This window comes from Cydia fagiglandana, chromosome 5 (assembly GCF_963556715.1).
Source record: "Cydia fagiglandana chromosome 5, ilCydFagi1.1, whole genome shotgun sequence".
Lineage (NCBI taxonomy): Eukaryota > Metazoa > Arthropoda > Insecta > Lepidoptera > Tortricidae > Cydia > Cydia fagiglandana.
The window spans coordinates 13,120,738-13,146,553 of NC_085936.1; the positions used below are offsets into that span (position 1 = coordinate 13,120,738).

The window sequence follows — 25,816 nt, forward strand, 5'->3', positions numbered from 1 at the left end:
TTCTTGCAGCTACTATGCGTAGAGTCTGGCTACTGAAATTTTACCTAAATTATTGGCGGGAAATTCAAAAAATCTTGGGCTGGTCACACTTTGTGTAGTAGGAATTATAGTTTTGATACTAGACAATATCTTTGATATTCTGTGCACAAATAAGGTACCTAAGGAAATAAGCTAAATAAACGTTTAAGTGCACTCAAAGTCAGCTCACATAATTTCTACCACTATTTAAAGTACAGTCAACGACAAACACACATGTTTACGTTCCAATATTTAGATTTTATAGATATTTTTCAGAACTTTTAATTTATCCGTTTCTTTATACACTTGTCCTATTTATGAGATTCAGGCATTAATAAATTCACGTACTTAATCAAAGTAATCGGCAAATGTTAGAACTAGTACTTAAAGTATCAAAATATTTATAGAGCACCAACCTCGTATTTTGTTTACATTTGGTTAGAAGTTGTAAACATTGCACTTTTTCATTATACAACGCTACACGTCGACTTCGCACATTGTCGTAATTATTTACGAGCTTAAATAATAGTTTGTGAACCTCACTCAGCATAGAAATTATTAATATTATTTAAAATAAACCCCATAAAAACCGCAAACAATTTGAATGAATGACATAAATCGACAACTGACTTTTAGCTTTTTTTCAAATCATAGACAATTGGTGATACAACAACGAAATATCTGTCAACAATTTTTGGCTAGCCAGACTCTATCAGCCTATCCTGCTGTCAAAGACTACTAATAATGTAGCAGTTCATTTTTGGTTTTGTTGAACGCAGCTCTAAGAAGCAAAAAAAAAAGCAAAGCACTGTGACGTCTGTCTGCAAAAAAGTGTAATGCACAATCGAATTAAATCACGAATGTGGTGGCTTTAAGTTAGTGAATTTTCATGTAATCGGTGTAGTTAAATTTGTCAGTGGTTTATGTTTCATCGGTTTCATGTACACTGATTGATTTCACTACAGAAGTACAATTTCTTCATTAACAGTCCGTCGTCATCTATCGATGTAAGTTTGATTGCGAGCTTACGACTACTTTTCTCGATACGCATTCACGAAATTATGATTGTGTTATTTGGCGGTATGTCCTTGCTGCAATGATTGATTTTAATGAGCTTATGAGCTGCAGTGTTTCCACTGGTGTAGATTGTAAGCTTGTTTAGATTAAGAATTAGTGAGATGATCAGTTTCAAATTGACATAGTGATTCAACGTATTGTTTAGAATTTAGAATTAGTGGCCACTCTATTTCGCTTCTGTTACGGATGTGCTCATACAGTCATCAGATCATAACATGTTTTGCTAAAAGTATGATTGTTGTGTCATATGTTTAATGGAGTCAGTAGTGTAGTCTGCCTTATCTGTTGAATTAAATTACAACTACTTACCTACTGTAGTAATTCACATTTTGGTTAAAAAAGTGTATATTTTTAGAAGCTCTTCATCTTTTATTTAAAATGTCATAAATTATTTCCTCTTTTCTAAAGTAGCTCTCACTCAAATAATTAATTGTTGTATTGGATGGATTGCATTGATTACTTTATAATGAACAACAATAAAGGAGACATTGAAGGTTCATTTATAAATAATAGGAAAAAACTTATTTTTTAGTAATCTTACTGTAGTTAGTTTCACCATATTAAAGTACATTAAGTAAAAGCCAGGTTGATAAATAAAATTGTAATAAGTATATCTAAATATAGAATATAAATTATTGTAGTTACATTCAAGGTTACCCAGACCAATTATATTTGTATAATTAACTTGATTTTCAAGGTTGTCTGATTTTGTGTATACCTATTTGTTGATAGATTTAGTTATTAAATAAATAATTAGACTATATTGCTAACATTCCAGATTCAAATGAATCATATAAATCATTCCTATTTGTTCCTGCTTAACGGAGGCAGTCACGTCGGGCAGAGACAAATGGGAATATATCATAAATGCCTGTGAAATAATGCAGTATTAATTGATGTACTGAGCTATCGGCGGGTTATCATCTCTCTTCTACTGACAAAGTTGTTTGTACATTGTACTATTTTCAAAAATAAAAAAAATTAAATGTTATTCCAATTTTTATTTTGTTTAGATGTCTGGCGGTCACAAGCATCGGTACAAGAACGTAGGGCTCAGCGCTGACGAGTTGAGGCGTCGGAGGGAGGAGGAGGGGGTCCAGCTCAGGAAACAGAAGAGGGAGCAGCAGCTGTTCAAGCGACGGAATGTTACCCTGCCAGCGGCAAATGTTCCTGATATTGCCTTACAGGTTATTCCCGATAATAGGGCCTTTCGATCTGGCAACCCTAGATGTAACCCACTGCTGTGGCACCTACATTAATCACAAGATTTCTAATTAAGTAAATTCAATTATGGTGCAGTGGGTTCAGCTAGCAAGCATTTTTCATAAATCGTAGCGACTTTTTAGATTATAATATGCTTTCTAAAAAAATATGTATAGCTTTCGGGCTCCTCGTGAGCGCGCTGTATGTAACGTGTTTTGACACGACAAGACAGTTTTTATTATAAATCAATTTTCAATTTCATAAACCTCTTAATAAAATGTTTTGCCGCCGCATATGTGTGGCTGTGACAATAAAAGCAATGAACTAGGCACATATTGAACGCAGTATTTTTCAGGATGACATCAACATCTCCCCATCGGACGACATATCCCCCGCGATGGTGGCGGCGCTCTACAGCGACAACCCGCAGGAGCAAGTGATGGCCACGCAGAAGTTCCGCAAACTGCTGAGTCGCGAGCCTAACCCGCCTATAGATGAAGTTATACGGACCGGCATTGTTCCCAAATTTGTGGAGTTTCTGTCTTGTAGTAATAACCCTACTTTGCAGGTAAGAAATAATTTATACTTTATTTTTCCAACATGTTTTTTTAAATTATAGTTTTAATAGATAAATTCATTTCGAGTGATTTGAATTTTAATGTTAAATGGAGGTTTGCAATTAAGCGACCTAGTACAGGTACAGGGCACAGTATCTACTAGGAAAAGCGGAACAAGTTAGAGACATTTTAAGTTTGATAAGTAATTTTAGGGGTTATTCGTCGACCGCCATATTGGTAACATCGCCTCGTGATTAATTTCTTTGTTTTTGCTCATTAATGTTGTTTAAAGTGTAATATTGATAGCGTATTATGCAGTAAATTAATGTGGAAGTGTGCAGATAATGAAAAATTAATCATGAAACGCGTTTAACCACCTTTCTGGCGTCAACGCCGGGTAGCCCACGAGGGTCCTTGTAAAGTCCAGCTATCACCTTACAAGAGCTCATAACCCTAATACCGAACAACGTCGTGCTCTACGAGCATTTGGTATTTCTACCTCTAACCGTGGCTGGCTAGAGCCCTAGAGGCCATAATTTGATAGTTTTATACCGTACACTGGCTAAAGTTTATTTATTACAAATAATATTAATTCGATCCCACGTGGGATCCACTTTGACGTTGGCGAAATCATCGACAGTATCGATGGAGCCATATTACCCAAAGATTGATTGATTGATTAAGTAATTTTAAAATGATCTCTATACTGAGTTATTATTCTATCCGATAAGGTAAGAAAAACGAAATTAACAAGAAATCCGACGCAAGTATCTATTATCTACTTCAACGACAGTTGATTGTGGCACATTAGAATTCTTAATATCATTTCGAATTAGGTGGCGGACCCCTTTACAAGTCCGTTATGAGGCTAGAAAGAAGATGGTGACATATTCAACAACAACTATAGTGCGTATCTCCAGGTATTTAAATAAAAGTAAAGAAAATCTACTCCTCCTTAAGCCAGTTGAGGGTAGTTGAAACCATTACATGATCAAATAATGTAGGTTAATGTCAGATCGTTTAGTGACAGATCTAGGCGGTTTTGTATTTGGTCGTTAAACAATAAATGTTATAACTATCCGAAAATGTACAAGTTGTTTGTTTACGTTTATTTAAATCCCTAAAGATACAGAGTCAGTCGTGGCTCACTCCGCGATTACGTCGCTTTGCAACAGGTAGCTAAAAGTACATCCGTTTCACATCAATTTTGGTGGCTAGCCATAAGCCGCGCGTGGCGCTGTCGCCACCTAGCGGCCATATCTGTCCTGATCGTAACAGACGCGTTTTGTTCGAGAGTGAGTCTTCTGTACCTAGTACTATTATTTATTCTGTGACAGAGTATAAGTAACATCCGTTTGTGCAGTTTGAAGCGGCATGGGCGCTGACGAACATCGCGTCGGGGTCCGCGGAGCAGACGCGCATCGTGGTGGAGAGCGGCGCGGTGGGCGTGCTGGTGGGGCTGGTGGGCTCGGGCGCCAGCGACGACGTGCGCGAGCAGGCCGTGTGGGCGCTCGGCAACGTGGCCGGCGACTCGCCGCGCTGCCGCGACACCGTGCTGGCCGCCGGCGTGCTGCCGCCGCTAGTTGAGTCAGTACACCACTTTGCATACACATCTCACGAACATGTTAAGGTTAACTGAAAAAGAACTGGCGGTTTAGCGTTAGTTGCGTTCTCGCGCGCGACTCCATACTTGAAGTCGCGCAAGATGTATGGAGTCGCGCACGAGAACGCAACTCATGCTAGCAGCTCTGGTATGAGGGTGTCAAAAAATACGCAAAATTGAACCCTATGAGTTTGAAGTTTCTGCCTTATAAAGGCTTAATAGCCACTGGTGTTATCCCATACGAGCTCAAACGGTTGATCTTAATGACCTTTGTATATGTTCAGCCCCTTTTAACTCGTCCACAGGCGCGAAATTTCATAAAACGAAATAAGAAAAAAGCTTCATAGATACAACATATCAACGCATAATATATCCTTGTTTCAGAATTTTGAATAAATATACGAGACTATCAATGACTAGAAATGCTGTTTGGACACTGTCAAACCTCTGTAGAGGCAAGAATCCCCCGACTAACTTCGAAGCTGTTGCACCAGGTTTGTTTCTAGAATTATTGAGCCGTTTTCACGGAACGGTTATACCTATCATTGATTTTGGTACTTCCTATACTCGTAACAAGATATTCTTTAGCGTGAAATTTGATTGTTGTGTGTAAATGTTAGATTTTTAGTATGCTGTTTATTGTCTGCTTCAAAATCGAGTTAAAACTACTAAACTGATTTCAGTTGGATCGTTTTTATGACGCGGGTGATTTACAAACCGACTTTGAAAGAGGAAGATGTTTTATACGGAAAAAAAAATCTGATTGAAATTAAACATTTTGGCATTTTCATGGCAGGTATACCAGTGCTAGCGCGGTTGCTTCACCACACGGATGCGGACGTTTTGAGCGACGCGTGCTGGGCGCTCTCATACCTTTCCGACGGGCCCAACGAGAAGATACAGGCCGTCATAGACGCCGGCGTGTGTCGGCGACTTGTCGAATTACTCCAGTGAGTGTTTAAATAACAAGCTGCTTTGATGTGTGCTCGCAAGGTTTACCTTCACTTGACGGTCAGTCTGAACGGTCACACGGACGCGGACGTACAGAATGACGCGTGCTGGGCGCTCTCGTACCTCTCCGACGGACCCAACGAGAAGATACAGGCCGTCATAGACGCCGGCGTGTGTCGGCGACTTGTCGAATTACTCCAGTGAGTGTTTAAATAACAAGCTGCTTTGATGTGTGCTCGCAAGGTTTACCTTCACTTGACGGTCAGTCTGAACGGTCACACGGACGCGGACGTACAGAATGACGCGTGCTGGGCGCTCTCGTACCTCTCCGACGGACCCAACGAGAAGATACAGGCCGTCATAGACGCTGGCGTGTGTCGGCGACTTGTCGAATTACTCCAGTGAGTGTTTAAATAACAAGCTGCTTTGATGTGGGCTCGCAAGGTTTATCTTCACTTGACGGTGAGTCTTTTTGACTTGAAAACATTAAAATTAATAGATTTATTACAAACTGTTTAGGGACGTAGAGACATATAGAAGCTAACAAATGGAACGGAAATCTAGTTTTCGATAACCTCTTAACTTCCATGAAGACACCGTTTGCATTTTAATGCAATTACTATTGAATGCCGAGTTTATCTTAAGTGCCGATTGCATAATATGTAGCAAAACAATACAAGTGTCAAGTGTGTGCATGTTTCTTTGTGATGTTCACGTGGTACTCGTACTCATACCGGTTACGAACTTAACATTAGAGGTAAAGAACAAAACAAGTATACGTGTGTCTGTTCTAAACTACGGTTTTTAAGACTTTGACGTCAGACTCACATTTTAGATCCTTGCCATTTATAAATTGATCATAAAACGACAACATTTTTACACCATTAGTAGCGTCAATGAAATTTAACGGTTTTGAACTAAACCGTTTAATTTTTAAAACTTTTAACTTTTCGTGTGGCGCGTGTTATCGTGAACCCAGTCGGAATGCACAAGGGTTAAGCTCATTCCGTTTTCATACAGTCATAGTTCATCAGCTAGAAACCTGACTTTAGGTAGGTTTTAATGACATAATGAGATTCCACATACTGAAAAACTTGTTACTCGGTAGCTCGCCCACTATTAGCGTCGGTTCTAAAAGTATCAAAATTACAATACGGTGTATTCCGGTGATTCCGAAAGGAACTCTTATCACAACGGAATATGAGTGATTTTTGAATGATTTCCGGGATTATCTGATTTCCGAAATTACCTATACCCAAATGATTACAAAAATTAAAATTTCAGGCACAACAAATCAACCGTGGTCTCAGCGGCCCTCCGCGCAGTCGGCAACATAGTGACCGGCGACGACTCCCAAACGCAAACAGTGCTCAACTGCAACCCTCTCGGCTCTCTGCACGCGCTGCTCCGGTCCGGGGCCGAGGCGCTGCGCAAGGAGGCCTGCTGGACCCTGTCTAACATCACTGCGGGCAACGCAGCACAAATACAGGTGTGTATCGGAACTTTAAAGATATGTTTTTCAACCTTACACTATATATATAAAAAAAAAATCGCGACGCTCTCAGTTGTTGGTAACCTTAGTATGGCTCTTCTAGCCCCCGCTACCTCCAAGGGAGTTGCAACCCAGAGGCACAGAATAAACAATAGTACTAGGTACAGAAGATTCACTCTAACAAAACGCGTCTGTTAAGATTAGGACAGATATGACCGCTAGGTGGCGACAGCGCCACGCGCAGCTTATGGCTATAGCGACCAAAATTGGCGTGAGACAGATGTACTTGTGAGTCACGCCTGCCAGAGGTTGAAAAACACTACATTAGAGCATGTATTTATTTATCCAGTACCTCTCTTAAACCTATTGCTTACACAAAGTCTTTCGTCAGAAATGTTGCTGTTAGTACATATTATTTACAATCATTTTATAATTTTGTAGAATCGTAATCGACATCGTAATTGGTATTATCACACAACTGTAGCTACTAACTTCACTACTATTTGTGACGTCCCACGGGTAAAGGTACCTTATGGCGGTTGGCGCTTATGCTATTATTAACGCCGCTCCAATATTATTGTGTAAGCGCCCGCCGCCATAAGGTACCTTTTGCCGTGGAACGTCACATTTATTTTATTCATAAGCATAACATAAGTATCCAAATAAACGTCTGCTAATAACATAAACCCAAATAAACTGTAACTACCTAAACTCAATTGTAAAGCCCCCTCCAGACTATGCGCGTGAATCGCGGGCGAAGCCGCGATTCGCGCACGAGTGTGGAGGAGGCTTAATAGAAACATTTTGTATTTCAGGCTGTTATAGACGCAAACATCTTCCCAACACTAATAGAAATTTTAAGGCAAGCCGAGTTCAAAACTAGGAAAGAAGCGGCGTGGGCGATAACGAACGCCACCAGCGGCGGTAGTCACGCACAGATAAGGTACGACACCACGATTTGATCTATACTATCTATTATTGTTTCTATCTGTTACTTTTTAATTTAGTCTGGTCTTGGAGTAGGGCACCTTAAACTTTTTTGTCCCGAAACTTACTATTGCCTAAATACTAACCCCCTTATTCATAAACGTTTACTAAAGTTGACAAGCCAATAATAATCGTTTGTCCCTTTCCGACGTATTGGTATGATGAAAAAGGACAAACGATTATTATAGGCTTGTCAACTTTAGTAAACGTTTATAAATAAGGGGGTTATTTACGAAAGCTGGCGTAAAATCTGCGCCAGCAAATGAGAATGATGACAGTTGAGTACGAATCCCGCGCCATTGTTATTATTATTTATCATATAATTATTCAAAGAAGTCCTAACGCAAATGAGCTTGCTGCTAAATACGTAAGGTCTTACGGACTGCGTTCAAATATCTGTGCCATATTCCCACACAATGACATGGATGTACCCGTTGTGCCTGTGGACAGAAAAACAGTTGAATCACCAAACCACAAGAATAAATGGAATCGACAGTCCTGCAGTCAATAGTAGTTTGTGTTACAAGGGATCTAAATGATATATTTCCGTCAAGGGCGTACATTGAATCCTGAATGAAGCGATGGATTCTACAATAAAGTAGAATCCTGAGCGTAATGAGGGATTCAAGTATTAACGCCCAAGACGAAATAATTTTGATACCGAGTGACACATACTGCTCTTTACATCAACTATGAGGAAAAAAATAGTCTCCTACTTGTATGTCATTTTGCCGTTTTATTCTCTATCAAAACCAACAGCGCAGCACAATATTTGATGTATTTTAAAACTAATTTGAGAATTTACTTTCAGGTATTTAGTCGAACAAGGTTGCATACCACCACTATGTGATTTATTAACATTAGCGGATCCGAAGACAGTGCAAGTAGCACTCAATGGAATTGACAATATTCTGAAGGCCGGTCAGCAGTCCGACCACCAAGACAATCCGTATGCGGTGCTTATTGAAGAATGCTTTGGTAAGAAATACCTATTTTTACAATGATAACATCACTATGTTATCATTGTAAAAATATCTTATGTTGAAATTTCCCGTTCAAAGGAATACGTCTAATCTAAATCTAATACCTCTAAACGAGCAATTCTTTGTTAAAAAAAAACACTTACGGGGTTTCTATGAAATCTAACTTTCATAAAACTGAAACATTCTTACAAAACTAACACTTTTTTCCAGGCCTCGACAAAATCGAATTCCTGCAATCGCACGAAAACCTCGAAATCTACAAGAAGTCGTTCGAGATAATCGAGAACTACTTCGGGTCGGAGGAGGAGGACGGTCGGCTGGCGCCGGCCGTGTCGTCCACCACCGACTCGTACCAGTTCAACGCGGAGGGCCTGCCCACGGGCGGGTTCAACTTCTAACCGGGCCCCGACGCTGCTGCCGCTATACACGCTTATTGTGCAGTTAGTATTCCTCTTTATATGCAACGGAGAGATGTCGTTCGAGATAATCGAGAACTGCTTCGGGTCGGAGGAGGAGGACGGGCGGCTGGCGCCGGCCGTGTCGTCCACCACCGACTCGTACCAGTTCAACGCGGAGGGCCTGCCCACGGGCGGGTTCAACTTCTAACCGGGCCCCGACGCTGCTGCCGCTATACACGCTTATTGTGCAGTTAGTATTCCTCTTTATATGCAACGGAGAGATGTCGTTCGAGATAATCGAGAACTGCTTCGGGTCGGAGGAGGAGGATGGGCGGCTGGCGCCGGCCGTGTCGTCCACCACCGACTCGTACCAGTTCAACGCGGAGGGCCTGCCCACGGGCGGGTTCAACTTCTAACCGGGCCCCGACGCTGCTGCCGCTATACACGCTTATTGTGCAGTTAGTATTCCTCTTTATATGCAACGGAGAGATGTCGTTCGAGATAATCGAGAACTGCTTCGGGTCGGAGGAGGAGGACGGGCGGCTGGCGCCGGCCGTGTCGTCCACCACCGACTCGTACCAGTTCAACGCGGACGGCCTGCCCACGGGCGGGTTCAACTTCTAACCGGGCCCCGAACCCGCTACCGCTATACACGCTTATTATCAAGGAGAGAGATATATTTTAGTCCGTTGACTGTCAGGACTACACTAAATAGGCAATACTGTTAATTAGCCGTCGGTGCAGACCCTTGTCTGAGCATCAAGGTAGACGAATTGTCAGTTAACACATTTATTGCCAGGCAAAAAAATAAACAGTGCTCTAAAAACCATGCAACATCTATAGGTGGCCGGTTGCTTAAAACTTCTTTGCTCGTGTCAATCTTACTAGCCGCAATGTGTGTCCGCTAGGTGGGCTCTTTGGCGTAGCCTGTTGTTATCTATGGCTACCTATAGAACAACCCGCCTGGTGGGTTGTCTGGTATCTGAGCAAAAGTTGCGAGCGCCCACTAGGCTGGTTCCTGACAGTGAATGGGTTTAAAATGAGGATATTGGTTTATATATACTGCAACCATTGTTACGACTGTGACGATTAAAGGAATAATATGTGCCGTCTCAATCGTTGTTGCTTTAGCGTACTCATAACCTGGTTCTTATTTAGGATTTACTTTTAAATCTGTAAAAACTCTAGTTACTTCACAAGATCAACAGCATTTTCTGTAATACAAGTAACGAACAAAATCGATATAAAAACTGTTGCCTTCTTTTAACCTATCTCTCCTTTTCTGTTTTTAATTTTTCTCTTTTCTTAGCTATTATTGACGAAATACGTCACTCATCCAATTTGCTGCGCTAAAATTAATATTGAAATACATATAGTATCACAAATGATGCTCTTATTTAAAAAAAATTGTGATGTTCGTTTGAATGCATAAAACATTGTAACAAATACAATTATGTTCATTACGTATGAATGGGCACATTGATTTAAAAATGTTACATGTAATATTCTTAGTCTGGAATTCTGGATGCTCGAAAATGTTATTGGACTAGTCATCATATTGTTTTTATTAATCTGCTTATTTCTATTGCAGATGTATCAAAATAAAACTAGTGATAACATGTTAATGAAGTATGAAGCGAAACAAGGGAATATCTATGAAGTCCTAAGTGTGGTTTGCAGACCAAATCAAACACCAGAGTGAAATTATATTTGCACCAATGTAGGTACTACATGTGATTTTATTAATTTATATGTATGATAATATTGATAATTGTTAACAATAAAAGCGCTTCTTTATTATTTGCTGTGTAGATAATGGCATATCTAGATCATATATTTTTTAGAAAAATGAATATATTTTGTTGGCAACAATAGTGGCTAATATTTGTTAATATTAAATATACATACCTGTATATTGTTATGTGGAAAGTAACGTTTTAATTGACTATGTATGTATTATAACAAAATTGGTAACATCTCATGGTCCTTTTTATTTATTCCTTTCCTATTAGCCTTTTAGACCTACATATCGTATAATAAGCTTTTTATGATGTGTCCAGGAGCCGCATGTTACGACTGCCATTGCGTCATTTGATCACACGATAAAAATCTATATCCTGGCCGTATTTTGCGGTTTTTGAAAACATAGTAGATAAAATAATTAAGTCGTATCTACATAATTAGGGCCACTTGCACCATCCCACTAACCCGAGGTTAAGCCGTTAACTTAGTGTCAAATTGTACTGGTAACCATGGTAACTCCAGGTTTGTCCGGTTAACCCTGGGTTAGTGGAATGGTGCAAGTGGGCCTTAGATTACCAGTAACCCGAAAACGCATGGCGGCATACAACGCCATCTAGTTTACTTGGTAAAACACCTATGCTTGGTGTGTTTTATTATTATTATGTGATGAGATGTTGATAGGGTATTAAATAAGATGAAAGAAATCAATATTAAAAATAACATTAATATATTTAAAAACGGTATAAAAACATTTCAATTGCACAATTATCCCTTTTTCTCTTACATTTTAATGTTTACAAGTGCACAACCGTTTATTGGAATGAAATAGATTATAATTTATAAATTTTCTAAAATGCATAATAAACTTTTAATAATATAATATCCCTGTAATAGCGAAACTTGCACAAGGTCAAACCAGGAACACAGTAGAACCCGTTATTTAAGGTACTAACCTTTATCGCGTAATATACTATTTTTTTACACTGGGGTGCCGATTTTTGAAATTCGACCACTCGATTTCGTGTATTTCGTTAAATGATATCTCCACTACTAGGCGTTTAAACGCTACTAATAGAATTGAAATCGAGTGGTCAATACCACTAGATTCCAAATTACGATCGCTCGTATTTCAAAAATTAGCATTTTGCCGTTTTCACCGATTTTCGAGTGACGAAATCGAGCGATCGAATTTCAAAAATCGGCCCCCTGGTCCCGGCAACACGTTGTCATACATTTTCATAGTAAGAATCTTCTTAAGCGGGTTTTACTGTATATTAACCTTTTCGACGCCGTGTCAAACACAAAAGCTGTTACTCGGACGCCACCGAAGTGTCAAAACTGAAATTGAACTTTATGCATATGCACGTAGGTCTAATCCGTCTTTGGCGTTGGACCTGCGGTGCGGATATATCGGTTATTGGTGTCCAAAAGGTTAATATCATATCAGCAAGCCATTCCGAAATCCTGGAAGAAACTTAGTATTTTCAGGAACTTATGTTGGTGTAGCAGATCGTCCCAAAACGCCATTCTGTCCCTGAACGGATTCCTTCCTTTGGTAAGTTCAGATCCGATATTTAAATAATTCAACTTATTTGCGTTATCTACTGGGTCCCATTTAATCTGTAGAAGCGGATCATTTTCGTCGGGTGTTGGGTTTCTGAAAAATAAGAAAAGGATGAAGTTATACTCTGGCTAACCCACGTTGTCAGTAGAAAAAGGCGCGAAATTCACATTTTGTTCGGGCGGGCAAACCTAATAGCGCCTACTTTTTCTACGGACGTGACGTTACAAATCTTAGCCAGACAATTTTGAGGGATTTTTTTTACCGCGAGTTACTTACAAGTTCTTAAATCTATAAACAAGTATACAAGATTGTGGTCCCGATTTATTTAAAACGAAGCACAGGATATCGGACGCGAAATATTAGTTTATTTTGACTAATTTCTTAGATCATACAGCTGGGTTCTCACAGCTATATTCGAATGAAATGTCGCCTGCGGTATTTCCGGACCGATACGACCTTGAAAGAAAAGAGCGTACTGGAATGTCGGCAACGCAATTACAACCCCTCTGGTGGCTCTGGTGTCGCGGGTGTCCATGGGCATCAGGCGATTCGTCTACTCGTTTGCCTCCTATATCATGAGATATTGCTTTGTCAATCGTAAATACTATTACATCAATATTATCATGAATTACATACCCATATTTGGCAAAGTTGGTCCACATTTTGATAACTCTGCGTCTAGTTGTAACAGAGTCACGACTGCCCTTGCAAGGTGGCGATCCCGGGATTGCAATACGGAATATAAAAGGTATTTCTGCATGATGTCCAACACAGTTAAATAATTCCAAATCCTTTGGCAATCTCCATTCCCCGGCGTGGGTTAAGATATAGTAGTATATTGGACATTCTGGTGCAAAAGTTGTGTGCAGTTGGACAGTTTTGGTTACGTGATATATAAAAAAGAAGTCACTGATAAGTTGTATATATTGGTCTTTACTATCCTCATTCATAAAATCTTCACCACCTGAATAAAACTTCAAAATCTTTTGCCCTATCACCTGGTCCAAATTGTCTTCTACTGCTATTGGTTTTGGAACCATATGTCGCACATTTTCATTTATCTTTTTGTAGTCATAATAATTGACACCTATAAAGCGTACAAACTCACCTTCTTTACTATTGCTTCCAATTATAAATGGCACTTTATTGAAATTTCCAGATTTAACAATTAATGTTGGGCTTCTCGTAAGAAACGCGGGTTGGCCCTCAAACTCTTGTTCAATGCAGGGCTTAAAGACTGAGTCCACAAAATTACCTTCAAATCGCGCTATTCGTTCTTGGACCATATCCATCCAGGCAGATGTGAGATCATCTTTTGAGCATTTTTTTAAGTTCTCTATGATTGTCACCATGCAGCTGGTTTGTAAGCCTAACTTCATGGCCAGTTCTGTTACCACAGCGGTTGGGTTCCTATCTATAGACCAATTATTTAATGCTGTGGCACTTTGAATAATGGCTTTGTGGAATAGCCCAGTTGCCATTGGTGAAAGCATCATAAAATGCACCATAGAGCCACCTGAACATGACCCAAATATAGTGACATTCTTTGGATCTCCTCCAAAGGTATGTATATTCCTCTGAACCCATTTCAGACCTAATACTAAGTCTTTCAATCCATTATTACCTGGAGCAGATATGTCATTGATAGACAAGAAGCCAAATGGCCCCAACCTTCCATTGCAAATCACATAGACAACATCGTGATTTGTTATTAAAGATGCATCATAAATCTCTTCTACACGATATCCGAATCCATAACTGGGCATAAAAAACATGACGGGCATGGGCTTGTTAGGTTTGATGTTGGGACTGATGACCTCAAGATAAAGACAGTCCTCTGCACCAATCATTTTTCGTTCCCGGCCAACACATACTGGCATAGGCGAATTCATGGTGCAGTCTAATTCTTCAGCCCATGGAGCAATAGGTTGAGGTGGCTAAAATTAATGAAATATAAGAACAAAATGAAACTGGCAAACATAATTATAAAATGAACAATCTATCTTTGACTTCATCTTGAAGGTAATTTAATCCTATAAATTATGTGTAATGTATAATTATTTTTCTTTGTATTTTCACAGAAACATACAAACATGTCTTTTTTATTTCAGGGAGTCTCAGTATACAAAGAACTGAGGTTGACTGAAGTAGCATGACAAATATGGATGATTTCGAGAAAATACGAAGGAAAACAATTATGCACTACATCTGTACCTTTGACTAGGTAAATGTAGTTCAAGAATATCTATTAAAAATAAATCAATAAAATAATAATTATGAAATATGTACATACTTACCATAAATCGTAATGGGCCGATAGGAGGCCTGGCAAAAGGTATGCTCTTGAATTTGTAGTAAGTTCCCTCATCATTTCTGTCAATATAACCGCGTATAGGCCCCTCTCTTGTTTGTACTACACAGGTGGAATGCCCATATTGGGTATCTTCAGAGGCAGGATGCATTACTCCAAATCTATGGAATAGTGCAATCAATACTTGGTTGTTCGATCATACAATAGTTGGCTGGGATTTTAACTTAAAGATAACAAATGCATGTAAATTATATATAGATGTTTCGTCATCATATGTGTTTTTCTCATCGTTAAGTACTTCTGTTTTCAAGGTTATCGCATAAGTTTTTCTTACCTTATTAATTAATTTTACGATGTGTAACTACAAATTCTCCGAGGGTAATTACTCAATTAGATTTCCGTAGTGTAATTTTATTACTTCGTTAGAATAGTTGAGGGTATACTAAAATTAATTCATAATTTTATCACATTTAATCTAAAATCCGGTTTGGCTAAATCTCAGATGTTTACAAGCACGAGGACGTGGTACCTATCTGTCAGTTAATTAAAGAATATTTTGATTATAATTCTACACAATCTCGTATGATAATAAAATTATGATTGTTGATATCGGGCATTCGGGCCACTACCTTAACTGTCAATGTCAAATCTGTCAATGTCAATAAACTGCTGATAGCTGACGCAAATGGGCATGTTCTAAAATCATAGAAGGTTGAACTATTTTAGATTCATGTCTAAAATAGTTCACAGGCGAAATGACACAGTGTTTGCGGCGTACAAATACAAATTATTTATTTGCCAGAATACAGTTGATATGTATTATAGATGGTGACTTAAAATTAGAAGTACAGTGTACTCTACTCACAAATTGAGCACGCAAAACTTATAATAGGTACATATGTAATGTCATGCGATCAAATTAAATAACTAAAATAGCAATTAATAAAACAATAATAAAATAAATATATATATTGTAGAGAAAATGTGATCATGGCAGTTTGGTGTACTTTGTGAGCAAAGAATATAATACTCACTGACTAGATAAAAGGTTAAGGCACTGGTCCCACCGCGAGCTAGTAAGCTATGAGCTATCGGCTATAAACACGAATAAAAGATAAGCACTCCCGTGTAAATAAAAGAGACACGGCGATATTTATAGTTACTCGCCCAGCGGTGAGCTATAAATATCGCCGTGTCTCTTAAAGCGCTAGAGAGACCACTTCGAATAAAGTTACGTGAAACGGAACGATTTTTGAAACACCAATCCTGTATTAATTTTTTCCCATTCGGAAAAATACAGAACGTGTGTGCTTGATCGAACATTTTGTATCAAAAAAGAGCATTCAGGTTTCCGAATCTGCATTCCCAATTCGAATTTCTGATCAGGATTCCGAAGGTCTGCGGCCAGCCATAATGATGCATTCATCATAGGCGCCACTGCGCCATCTAACGGTATGTGGTAAAAGTAACTGGGATATTTATTTTGATTGAGTGTCCCAAAAATGAAAATCGTAGTGCGCGCTTGGCCTAACTTACATTTCTTTAATTTAATACAATAAAATTGTAATAAGTAAGCAATGAATATTTTGAGTACCCTATAAATCATCATCATCATCATTTCAGCCTATATACGTCCCACTGCTGAGCACAGGCCTCCTCTCATGCGCGAGAGGGCTTGGGCTATAGTCCCCACGCTAGCCCAATGCGGATTGGGGACTTCACATACACCTTTGAATTTCTTCGCAGATGTATGCAGGTTTCCTCACGATGTTTTCCTTCACCGAGAAGCTAGTGGTAAATATCAAATGATATTTCGTACACAAGTTCCTAAAAACTCATTGGTACGAGCCAGGATTTGAACCCGCGACCTCCGGATTGAAAGTCAGACGTCATATCCACTCGGCCACCACTGCAATTACCCTATAAATACCCCAAAGAAATTCCCTTCTAATAGTTAATTTTGGACATATATCGTCAGATATTATAAATGTAGAATTATGTGCGTGCGATAGAGAGGAACAGGCGGGTCAATGTAGGAAATTATTTGTGCTTAGCGTCCTTACTTTACTAAGATCTAAATATTTAAAACTTTAAAATAGCAAAATAAATGTACATCTCTATCCAAGCTACATCTATATATTTGTCAGACGATACTTATTCGTCGTACAGAGGGCCTATTCGAGCGATAGAGAGGCACATTTCGATTTTCGTGTTTCGTGGTAGGCCCTCTAAGAGAGGCAGATAGCGCAGAGGGACAGGTGGCCCGGGCACCACCAAAGAGGGGGCGCAAAAAAGGCTACCCTTCCGACTTGCCAAAGATGCAGAGGAAAACTTTTGTCACCGTATTTACCACCACTGTGACAGGATCGCGTGACTTATATAATTGGTTCTTGCTCCAATCACTGAACCCGATTATTTCGCGCGAGATGACAAGCCACAATAAGTGCTAGAGGGGGCGCGGCTACCCCTCTAACAAAACAAGGAGAACACACTAAAAAAAAAAGAAGCTCCAGGTTCCTATTTAGTGCGACAGGAAGATTTCATTGAATCCTATGTACAATTGTACATTGCAGTCGGCATTGGATATATCGGAGCGGCCAAGGTACATAAATATCTGAACATGCACTACTAGTTTTGAATCTTATCGTGAATCGCGCTAGTAACGGCAACGCCATCGCTAGGTACGTCTACGAGATCTCAAATAGAGATTTATCTTGATCGACCCCGAAGAAATGGCACACACATTCAAATTTCGGCGACATTAAGAGAGATAGAGCTTGCGCTAGGGATTAGCTCGCAAAAGCAATATATTTGAGGGTTTTACAAACGGGTGTGAAGGTAACGGTCCCACATTGAGGTCGGTACATTTGTGGCTTCCCCTTCATTTGTTTGAGCATATGGCGGTGCGTGGGCGAACCTTACCTACTGCGGAATCATACGGACCATTATTTTACCTCATAAAATGGGCATGTGTAAAAATTGGTTAACCATGACCGAATCAGCTGTTTGACATTTTTATTTCTTTTGAACTGGACTTAGCCACACTTAGCTCAATGATTTAAGTGGTATCCAGATTGAACTGATCAATTCGGTCGATTCGATCATGAATGAAATTGGCGTCAATCTCCAATTTTAAGCCTCCTCCACACTCGTGCGCGAATCGCGGCGCGAAGACGCGAACGCGAATGTGGCGTCGATTTTCGCAGACAGCGAAATCGACTCCACACTCGCGTTCGCAGCTTCGCCCGCGATTCACGCGCATAGTCTGGAGGGGGCTTTAGATTTATGGTGATATTACAGGCCCTCTAAATTGAAAAAAATGCCCCAGAACGGAAATACTGGCGTCACAAATTGGTTTTCTTGCGTCCGCACCTCATTTTATCGGTAATATCGGTCATTATCGGCGGTTGAATTCGGCGAGCCAAATTAGCGTTTGCGTCCGCACCTCCTGATTCGATCGGGCAATTGAATCAGATTGGCGAAAAATTTACAAATCTGGATACGCCTTTAAATTGACGACAAGTACTTATTTTCGCTCGGTATTTTCGCGGTGTTATCGACAAGGCCAAGATGTTCAGAAATATCTGAACAAACCCTCTATTTTCGACGTTGTAATGCACATTCAGATATTTTTGTGTATCTTGACAGCTCTAATACATATGATGGCGACTGTCAAATTAAGTTTTGTGCCGAGGAATTTAATAAAATAACTGATATTTTTTTCCTTTGGTACTTGGTACTAAATGTTGTAAATAACTATAAGCAAAATTAATTTACCTTTTTTGTGAATAACTCAGTCCTAACGTAAAGTAGGTAACTATTTTCAGTGACGTGAAATTAAATTACACATAGATTCATTTTTATTTATGATGCATGTGACTAGACTTTCAACCGACTTTGAATGAGTACTTACAAAGTTTATTTATCACTGACTAAATATAAAATTTATTTCTGCAATGGCCAATTCCAAGTAGGTAGTAGGTATATAGGTACGTGTGTTTGGGTCCACTAGTTCCCACGTGAATCGTAAGAACCGATACTTAGCTGTTCACTTACCGTATGAAGATCCATGAGACCCATTTTGAGTACGAAGGTCGCAGAGGTCCTTTGTGATAAGATTATTTATAAGTCGCAACGGCCATTCTATGTCGGTGTCTACGTTTTGGAAAACGGTTGCAAAACTCGGTAGGGAATGATAACTTAAAAATACAGTCACAAACTACTTCTTCTACAATCTCTCTTTGGTAGTAATAAATCAAAACGACATAGGTAAACTATGGGTAAATTTACCTTAAATGCGAATTTACGGAATACGGGTCCATTTTTCAAGTGACTTTCAATTCCGTTTCTCACACGTGGCACATCCTATTTGAATGGCCGGGGCTGATCTGTGATACCTTCCGCTTTTCGAAACCATCCGCCAGTGCTTAATACTGTCCAAATAAATGGATATTTAAGAACTTTCTTCTAAAGGTACCTACTCAATCTAAATATCATGTTTTCTTTAGTTTTTGTATACCAATATATATCATGTTAAGAAAGTCAAGGAGCGCGAGGCCGATTCGCATGTAGTAAATCAACGTTTAAATGTTACTCATTACCATGGTCACATTCCCCAGGACAACAACAACAATAGACAAGTGCCTAAAATCAAGAGTTTAAGAGTAGGTTACCTACCTTAGGTTTAAATAGGTACCTATTTGAATTTACCGAACAATGCAAATTACGCGTGTTTTTATGGTAGACCATTTCCGTACATACTTACCTACTCGTAACGATCTCGTACTTACCTAATATAAGTTTATGCAGTTAGTAAATAAATAGGATCCTACTCAATTGATTAACCAGAAAATGTAATGAGAAGAAAGTCATGATCTCGGTTTTATGACACGAAAATGAGAAATGGCGCGACTTAAGTCGCTCGGAGCCGTAAAAGGGGGTGGAATTCTGAAAAATCATCATAGGTTAGGTTCAGATGTTATCGCCCCGACGATATAAAAGGTGAGAAGCGAGGAAGTGGGGTCGCAAGGAGGAAATTGTCATTTTTCCCGCGGCCCGCGCTAGATGGAGGTTTGCATTTTGAAATGACGTTTGAAATAAATTTCCGCTAACGCCTGCGTCGCCGGGGCGTTCGATTGGAAAATTGGCCCGATAATAATTAATTCCTTCAAACCGCATCCGCTTTCCGAGGCGTTAACCAGCTAGCTCTGTTTATATCCGTTCGTTATGTTCTGATATTTTACATCGTGTTGTGACGATTTAGAGCATTTGCAGACAATATCCGGCGCAGTACGACATCATGGGATTTAGGACTGAATAAGATTCAAAGAATAAACAAATAGTAGGTATATGTTGATTGAGTTATAGTTTAACGATTACAATTACTAATTACTCAATTAAAAAAAACCTCCATGCGGAACCTCGATATCCTCACGCAATACCTCTTTATTTTTCCAGTCCTATCTCTGGACATCTTGTACATTTTCGAACCGGGCAAGAGAGACTGCGACTAATTACCGGTCGTGGGCGAGCCGCGTGCGATTGGCAGCTAGGGCCATGCGTGCGCGACAGCCAGCTTCGCTAATTATAATTAATATTGGCGTTGATACCTATTGACCGCAGGCGACAAAACATGGAAGCAATACTTACAACGAAAAAGTAACACTTTAATTAAGTGATGGTTTTCACCTCGTTTTCACAAAAAAAGGGATACTGAATAATGACGATGGCCGAAGATGGCCGATGGGGCCGAAAAGTGCTCGAGTGGAGACCACGGACTAGCAAGCGCAGCGTAGGACGTCCATCCACAAGATGGACAGACGACCTTGTTAAGGCCGCCGGAAGACGCTGGATGCGGGTCGCTTCCAATCGGTACGAATGGAAGTCCAAGGGAGAGGCCTATATGTTCAGCAGTGGACGTCTTATGGCTGAGATGATGATGATGATGATGAATAATGACGAATAATTTTCTAAGCCAGTGTACCTAGGGCCCATTAGAGTTTTACACATTAGTAAATACCTAATATTAGTCATTTCTTTGGTAGGTACCACACACACTGTACATTATGTAACATAGTTATGTAGGTATGTATATCTTCGAAAGGCCACGTGGAAGTTAGGTATACAATAAGTAAAGCCCTGTCTTAGATTGGGCCGGACGTGCGGTCACATCAATCTTATAAGCCCCAGTTCTCGACCAGTTTTGGCCTAACTTTAGTGTATTTAGCCCTTTGACCGCCGTTGTCCGGTATACAAGACAACGATAGAACGATACGCTGGCGCCGTCGTCTTGTATACAAGACACAAATTCAACCACCGAGTTAATGTGAAAATAATAACAATTGCAATTTCATTTACACTCTTGTTCATATTTTAGGTCTTTGTTTTTTCATTTATTTGCTTTTTAAGCAGCTATATAAATCCATTCTTTTATAATAAGGCTTTTAAAAAAATTGCTCCAATTTTCAATGTTTTTCATGTTCCTCGTCGCCGTTGTCTTGTATAAAAGACAGCTAGGGATGGGAATGTTAGCTCGATATGGGAATTTTTAAATTAAATATAAAGTCAGAAATATGTTTTTATTTAAGTATTTTAACACTTGTTAATCGCCAATTTCTTTTAACGAATAGTAGGTAACTACTTACTAGAATACGTAGAACGAGAGTCAGATAGGCATAACTATATGTAAAGTTCAGGCAGCTTCTTTAGCTGTATAAAGTAGAGTCAGACAAGTAAATTTGCCCTTGTAGATTGTGGACTATTTAATTGCAGAAGGATAAATAAAAAATTTAAAGGATGTTATTTTATAGCTTAGTGGGAAGGGATACACCGCAGCGACCGCTTCGCACAAGAGTGCATGGTACAGATGGACATACCTGTTTATCAGACTTAAGTTTTTTATCATAACATTGAAATTAATGTGTATTTTTATAACAACTCGTTGAACGTTTTTTTGGTAAGAGTTTATAGATTAATGTAAACCAAACTGAAATTATAATGATAGATTCTAATTCCGGAAAAATATCTTCACTCATTAAAAATTCAACCCACGTGTAATTTTCACTAAAACAGTTTCAGTAAACAAACGGTATATTGACTTTATCGACACATGATGCGCAGCTTTAACGTTACGCCAATAAAGTTTACGTACCGACAAGCGCTTACGCCGTTGACCTAGAGACTATTATTACTTAATCCGCGCGAAAACGGTCCTTGTCGGTCTGCACTGCGGGCAGTCCATGCGCGCCGTTGTCTTGTATAAAAGACTTCTCGTACAGCCTAGTGCGGCGATATCACGTCTTGAATCGACATTGTTTAGTGGTTGTTTTTTATGTTAAATCCCTATATTTTAAACATTTTCGGGTGTAAAACATATGTTTTATTTTGGCAATTTGGAATGAAATTAAAACAGGATAAGAACAAAGCTAAATTAAAAAGATTTTTACCATAAATTGTAAATATCGATATCACTATTTGCAATCCCTAAACTTTTTATTAGTTGTTTACTTAAAATTTGCTCTGGCGTGTGAGTGAGCATCTTTGCGGACTAGGTCCGGCGGCCAAAAGGTTAGTTGGTAACAAAACATAAAATTAAGCGTATGATTACAAATACAAAAAAAAACAAAAATGTATGAGTATGTACCTATATGTATATGTGAATAGGAAAAATGTGTGTGTGTATATAGTGTTGGCAGAAGAAACTAGCCTTTTGAGACTTTTGAGCAACTCGACTCGTTTTTAAGAAGCGATTAAATAATTTCTGAGTCTTTTAAGTACCGAGCCGAGTCCATTATTGAGTTTTTTTAAATTGCAACGCAAATAGACTTGAGCCTCCTATAAAAACTAAAAGTGTACATGGGCGGGCAGGCAAAACCGTTAATGAAATATAAATGAAACTGATCTACCGGAAACTCCGATTAGCAAAATTTGTCTAACTATTTGCGTCTTTACCACTTCAATACTATCTTTGTCTCTACTGCTACTAATACTAAAGTTAGGTAAAGAGGCGGAGATAGAATTTCAATTAAACAAATTCGCAGATACAATCCAGTAGTAGAACGGAAAAGACGAACAAGTTAATATTATTTCCAATAAGCTAAATTGGTCGCTGTTATATTAACGGTGACACATTTCTAAGTACTACACAATTCACTCCGGGAATAATTTAAAGGAAACTCTATGCGAAAAAAATATAGTCAGCATTTTTTCGCAGAAATAAATTGAATTTCCCAAACCTCTGTCGTGAAACAGAATTACGACACACAAAAGTTGTTTGGCATGGAATAAAATATTTCCCAATAAAATAGATTTCGCAAATACCTACTTACGTTCGACGATGAAAGGAGAGTTCTAGGTACAGAAGTAAGCTTTCACGGATATTTATATCTAGTTTTTATAATACCAGGAAAATTGTTTAATAAATATGGTGTTATGTAAATTATGCTTGTAAAACACAAGACACTTTTTCGAATAACTATATATAATAAGTAGTTCAATTTTATGTCCACGCAAAAGTTTAAATCTAATAGACCAGCTTCATAATATTGACAAGTTTGACAACAAATAATTGTCCAATAGCACGTTAATTATCCGTGACAGAATATTGGGGCATGATTGGCATTTGAGGCCTTATTATGGGTAGGGTCCGGACGGAATGCTTGGCAGTAGGGTCCAGCGGCACGCTATATTGAATTCTTAGCTTTTATGATCTTAGAATAACTATAATGCTTGAATGGTCCTTTGGACCTTTAAAATGCAATATAAACCTAAGTAAATATCTCAACGCTGAAGTGGGTAACTTAACTTCGAAAACCTAGTATTTTATACCTAAGATGCTTTGGTGAGCATCGCAGAGGCGTGAATGTTGCCAAAGCATAGATTTGGGCTTAGGTTGATCGATAGCGAGCCGTGACACGCTAGGAAGATGCATTCTGGAATGCAATCAGACTACATCGGAGTTTTTGGTGCGGGAATGTTTTAAACTAGCCAAAAACTAGGTAAAAACTGTAAAAACCGATACTATTTTAACATTTCCAAGCACATTTGGAGCTTACTATCTGTTTTTAATTCACACTTCACATTGTTAATTATTTTACAATAAACACACGAAATCATTCCAGCACCAACAACCCTGATGTATAGTAACAGCACCAGTCATGGGACATTTAAGAGGAAATTTGGAGTATTTATGTTATTTCCCTTATACATGTAAATGGTCTACCGCTTAGCGTGTTAAAAGATGAAAGTCCTATCCGTCTTTCATGTTTTAGGCGTGTTGTATCAAAGATATTGCAATTAGTTTCCACATATTTAACAAATTAAAACTATGCTTTTTTCCTCCAGTCATGGACACCAAAGCTCCAGTAATGGGCCCCCGGTAATGGACGTGGATCCAGTAATGGGCCCCCTATAATGGACAATCCTCTATCAGTATAAAATATTGAAATGGGGAATAAGTTACGGCAAAAAAATCAATGTTTGGTATAAGCTTTTATCGCTGAATGTATTTTTCTTTCCACAACCAATTATTATTGTATTAGATCCATCGAGACAATTCTAATATACCCGAACACAATTATTTAGGGTTTATTGCGATAAAGTTCCCATGGCCACCTCGTGTCTCCATCATCAGATCATGTCCATGTTATCATAATATTGCATTATCATCCGATTTGCATACTTAATTACGTACTTACACAAAATTTCAACTGAATCGGAAATCGAAAAGTGGCTCAAATTCAGCTACCAAGATTGGACCCACACTAACTAACAGGGCAAGTTAAATAAAAGTTTGGAAAAACGATATTAATTTATCCGAAGTCCGAGAATACCTCCTGATTGACATATTTCGTAACTACATTTTACTTCTGTATTGTTTAAACATGAAATTATGGCATGGCAAGCATCATTCTGTCAATTGTCCCATCATAGGAGGTACGCAGTTTTACAGCTCCTATAATGGAATTGGGCCAAATACCACTATTTTTTTACATCTGTGGAGTCACAACATAGTGTGTTGTATACCTAATAATACCTTATCTCATGGTAAATGCAATTAACAAAACACATTCTAGTTTTCATCAAGTATTAATTAATTAAAATTTAATAAATTAACTCACCTCTCTTAGCGAAGCTGTTAAGAATTCGTAGTGGTATTTTTTTTCAGTGACACGACAACTTTTGGGTTGACGCCAATTTCTTAAAAAACAACCAAATTTAATGAAACTTCAAACTGAAACAGCTCTAGGACTCTTATTTATGATAATATACAGCCAGTGTTTATAAACTACTTTTAGATACTTATTTTAGAGGAATTATGTTTTTTTGTCCCATTACTGGTTCCACGTCCATTATAGGGTATACTACTATATAACAATCAGGAGTCATCTAATCGGGCATCTCACGCGCACCAATAGCGCAAGCCGATAAGACTCAAGGTTGTATGAAAATAAGATGCGAACCATATCCAATTGTTAAAACGGAATCAGCAAAGAGGCTTCAATCGTTTCCACATTATTACTTTTAAATATCATGACTAAAACTCTCCTAGCACTTCCATCAGCATTATAGCGTATAAAACCCCGCCATTGACACGGAACTGGGTACTAGCATTAATTAACTCCCTTAAATCAAAACAACGACGCTCCAAGTCGCGGCCGCTCACTTTAAATTTAATTGTGGAGGGACGGGGAATGGCAACAAATTGTGCGAGTTTAAGTATAAATTTTGCAAGATATTTGCCAAATGAATGAAGTTAAGGAACTCGTGTTGTTTAGTAAGCAACGTGAATGAAATTATCAATCGAAATAATGCTGATTAAGTGTAGGTATTTAGTTTCAGGGGGCTATCATAGGTCAACTTTCCTAAAGAAGCCATAAATAGGGTAGCTACGTCGCTTAACCTAAACTGAATTTTAAACAGTCTGATTTT

At 38.8% G+C, this 25,816-nt stretch overlaps 4 protein-coding genes across 5 annotated transcripts in view; 2 read left to right on the forward strand and 2 right to left on the reverse strand.

Annotated features, from left to right (window-relative positions):
- The window catches only part of LOC134664543 (juvenile hormone esterase-like), a 178,842-nt gene extending 163,331 nt beyond the window's left edge, over positions 1–15,511 (reverse strand). The window contains exons 1-4 of one of the 2 annotated variants that reach the window (XM_063521246.1): positions 15,222–15,511; positions 14,874–15,048; positions 13,213–14,513; positions 12,407–12,669 (exon numbers count right to left, since the gene is read on the reverse strand). In XM_063521246.1, coding sequence (XP_063377316.1) covers positions 12,456–12,669; positions 13,213–14,513; positions 14,874–15,038 — 1,680 coding nt within the window. In that variant the 5' untranslated portion in view covers positions 15,039–15,048; positions 15,222–15,511 and the 3' untranslated portion in view covers positions 12,407–12,455. Of the gene's footprint in view, positions 1–10,978; positions 12,670–13,212; positions 14,514–14,873; positions 15,049–15,221 lie in introns of those variants that run through there. The other variant, XM_063521245.1, reaches the window with a different exon arrangement.
- Positions 1–25,816, forward strand: part of LOC134664557 (ubiquinol-cytochrome-c reductase complex assembly factor 1) — a 460,862-nt gene that overhangs the window by 42,734 nt on the left and 392,312 nt on the right. The gene's annotated exons all lie outside the window — the stretch shown is intronic.
- LOC134664564 (large ribosomal subunit protein eL24) overlaps positions 1–25,816 on the reverse strand; it is a 44,642-nt gene that overhangs the window by 6,511 nt on the left and 12,315 nt on the right. The gene's annotated exons all lie outside the window — the stretch shown is intronic.
- On the forward strand, positions 838–9,310 carry LOC134664569 (importin subunit alpha-7). Its single transcript, XM_063521283.1, has 10 exons — positions 838–1,025; positions 2,109–2,282; positions 2,654–2,866; positions 4,219–4,442; positions 4,843–4,952; positions 5,255–5,408; positions 6,694–6,898; positions 7,717–7,844; positions 8,700–8,866; positions 9,082–9,310. Exons 2-10 carry the CDS (start codon positions 2,109–2,111, stop codon positions 9,267–9,269), a joined length of 1,563 nt encoding a protein of 520 aa, XP_063377353.1. The 5' UTR covers positions 838–1,025; the 3' UTR covers positions 9,270–9,310.

What these genes read in the sequence shown, in the direction of transcription:
- LOC134664569 (XM_063521283.1), top strand. Translation starts at nt 2,109, where the DNA reads ATGTCTGGCGGTCACAAGCATCGGTACAAGAACGTAGGGCTCAGCGCT. An exon ending in GTAATAACCCTACTTTGCAG is followed by an intron (nt 2,867 to 4,218) that starts GTAAGAAATAAT and finishes CCGTTTGTGCAG; the next exon opens with TTTGAAGCGGCATGGGCGCT. An exon ending in GCAACGCAGCACAAATACAG is followed by an intron (nt 6,899 to 7,716) that starts GTGTGTATCGGA and finishes TTTGTATTTCAG; the next exon opens with GCTGTTATAGACGCAAACAT.